Source organism: Cebus imitator, unplaced genomic scaffold (assembly GCF_001604975.1).
Source record: "Cebus imitator isolate Cc_AM_T3 unplaced genomic scaffold, Cebus_imitator-1.0 Scaffold15, whole genome shotgun sequence".
NCBI lineage: Eukaryota > Metazoa > Chordata > Mammalia > Primates > Cebidae > Cebus > Cebus imitator.
In genome coordinates this window covers 3,603,246-3,606,150 of record NW_016107330.1, presented here as the reverse complement: position 1 = coordinate 3,606,150, position 2,905 = coordinate 3,603,246, and the positions used below count along the sequence as shown (strand labels likewise).

Below are 2,905 nucleotides of genomic sequence, written 5' to 3'. Positions count from 1 at the left end.
TGGCTCACTGCAACCTCTGGCTCCAGGGTTCAAGCAATTCTCCTGCCTCAGCCTCCCAAGTAATTACAGGATTACAGGCATGTGTCAACATGCCCAGCTAATTTTTGTATTTTTAGGAGAGACGGGGTTTCACCATGTTGCCCAGGCTGGGTCTCGAACTCCTGACCTCAGGTGATTCACCCACCTCAGCCTCCCAAAGAGCTGGGATTATAGGCATGAGCCACCACGCCCAGCTAGCAATTTCTGTTATTCCCCTAAAACTCAAGGATTCAAGTCAAACTAATCCTTTCCTAACTGCTGTTTCAAGGGTTCATTTAAAAAAGCACAAGAAGCATACAGGTATGATGATACTACTACAATCGCAAAGCACCGTTTAGTTGGCCATTGTCTTGTCACAGCTTTTGGCATCATAATTTCTGAATGTGTGTTCTAGCTCCACCACTAACAAGCGATGTAAACTTGGGCAGGTAGCACTCTCTCTGAGCCTCAGTTTCCTCATCTTAAAATACAACAATATTAGGTCAGCCGCGGTGGCTCACGCCTGTAATCCCAACACTTTGGGAGGCTGAGATGGGTAGATCATGATTTCAAGAGTTCAAGACCAGCCTGGCCAAGATGCTGAAACCCTGTCTCTTCTAAAAATACAAAAAGCAGATGAAAGAGGTGGCACGTGCCTGTAATCCCAGCTACTCAGGAGGCTGAGGCAGGAGAATCACTTGAACCCAGGTGTGGCAGAAGTTGCAGTGAGCCAAGATTGCGCCACTGCACTCCAGCCTGGGCGAGAGAGCAAGCCTCCATTAAAAAAACAAAAGAAAACAAAACAAACAAACAAAAAAACACATTATTTCCTGCCCTGCCTAAACGCTTGGGATGGTGGGAAGAATCCAATGAGATGGGCTATGTGAAAATACTTTGGGAACTGTGGAATTCATAGATAAAACACACTGTGTAACACATGTCAAGTCCTAAATCTAAAACTGTCCAAATCATTTCAGGAGAAAAATGAGACTGGACTTGCTGCACATGCCAAGAGGCTGGCTGCATCCCCTACAATATCCAGAACTCTTGTCAATCCTCTCTCCTGGCCTCAAACACCAATCTACACTCCAACCTTCCCTGGTAAACATCAGTACCCACTGAAGTGTGATACTCCAGAAGACTTTCTGTTAAGCTGTCAGCATAATTCTACCGATAACAGGGTATGGCATTTTAACACTATTGGATACACCCATTTATCTTTGATTAGAGCTCTATTAAAAGACTCTTGTAAAAAGCAGAATGTCAAAACCAAGAACAAAAGTGAATTAATGCTCCTACCATACATTAAAAGCACATGTCATCTAATCCTCACAGTTGTTTTTTGTCCCTGCTTTTAAACATGCAATGAGTTCTTTGAGAACTTAAAATGGCATATTTTACTTCAAGGGTAAAAGGGACGAATTTCAAAATGTTATACAAATCCTGAATTGGATTATGAGGCTGATGGCTTTACTAAAGAACCAGTCTACGTCCATTCTGAGGCCAGCTCCTGTGCCTGTGCTAAAAGTTTACAGAGGAAGAGAAACTGCAGAGAAGAGAAGGAGAACACGTGGCTTTCTCTTCGTTGGCAGAGTTATGAATAGGAAATCTACTTCAATGCATGTAAAATAAAACTAGCTTTCATTATAAACCAACCAAATGGTTTATTTTCAGTATCAAATAACACAGAAATTAGATCCCCAAAAATCCCATTAGGTCATTGTTCTATTCCCCTGCCAAGTCAGGATTGTTATCTACAGTATACTTCTACTTACACGGATATATTATGGCCTTTACTAATTTCTTCCCTTCCCTGGGAGCTTATTTCCCCTTCCCATAAATAATTGTACTCACAGGTTTGGCTGCTCTTTGTCAGCATAGCAGAATAAGAGAGGACTCAGGCTCCGGGCCAGCTCATGCTCCTCAAACTGGCCTGCAGCATCTGTCTTGGCATTGTCCTGTCTAAAGATCAGCGGCAACCCTTTATGAAGAAGGAGAAAAGTTTACATCAATACCACCCAGTCTATCTGAAAGAGATGCAGATGTGTATGAATAAAATCATCAAGGGGGAAAAGAGTAAAAACTGAATCTATTTAGTAGGCTCAGTTCCTTGTCTAAAAGGACAGTTTTGAGCATGATTAAGCATTTATGATGGAAGCAGGAATGTTTCAGCAGCTCAGACTGTTGAAGTAATCTATTTGCATTGGCTCCATTTAGTTGGCTAAGCAAATAAATCTGAATTCCCATGACTAATGCCAAAGACCTACTTGAGCAGCCCCTGTATGTACCTGTTTTGTTAATCAGCCAATATGGAGCAGAAATGAAGATCTTTAAGGATCCTTCTGCTCGACACACAATCCGGATAGTGAGGTTTAGCTGCCGACGGTTGACATCATAGAGTCGCATTCTCACCATATAGTTTTGGGTTCCAGGTGGAATGAGCAATTCTTTACAGAGAGGGAAATTCTCCAGTGACACCCCTGGAGAAGATACAAACTATTAATTTACAGAGTTCTTACTTTAGTTTGTCAAAATAGCTCACAGCAAAAGTAAATTGGATTCCTTTTCAAAAAACCAATAACTAAGTATCTAACTGGTAAAAATCTTCATTGGAATGGCTCTTTGCAGATATATAGACCAATGGAACAGAACAGAGGCCCTGGAGGCAACACAACGTTATCTACAACCATCCAATCTTTGACACAACTGACAAAAACAAGCAATGGGGAAAGGATTCCCTGTTTAATAAATGGTGTTGGGAAAACTGGCTAGCCATGTGCAGAAAGCAGAAACTGGACCCCTTCCTGATACCTTACACTAGAATTAACTCCAGTTGGATTAAAGACTTAAATGTAAGACCTAACACCATACAGACCTTAGAAGAAAA

The 2,905-nt window shown here is 41.7% G+C and overlaps 1 protein-coding gene across 1 annotated transcript in view; it reads right to left on the bottom strand.

Annotated features, from left to right (window-relative positions):
- The window catches only part of VPS13D (vacuolar protein sorting 13 homolog D), a 301,395-nt gene that overhangs the window by 161,187 nt on the left and 137,303 nt on the right, over positions 1-2,905 (bottom strand). Inside the window, exons 47-48 of the mRNA XM_017504510.2 lie at positions 2,307-2,498; positions 1,873-1,999 (exon numbers count right to left, since the gene is read on the bottom strand). Coding sequence (XP_017359999.2) covers positions 1,873-1,999; positions 2,307-2,498 — 319 coding nt within the window. The remainder of the gene's footprint in view (positions 1-1,872; positions 2,000-2,306; positions 2,499-2,905) is intronic.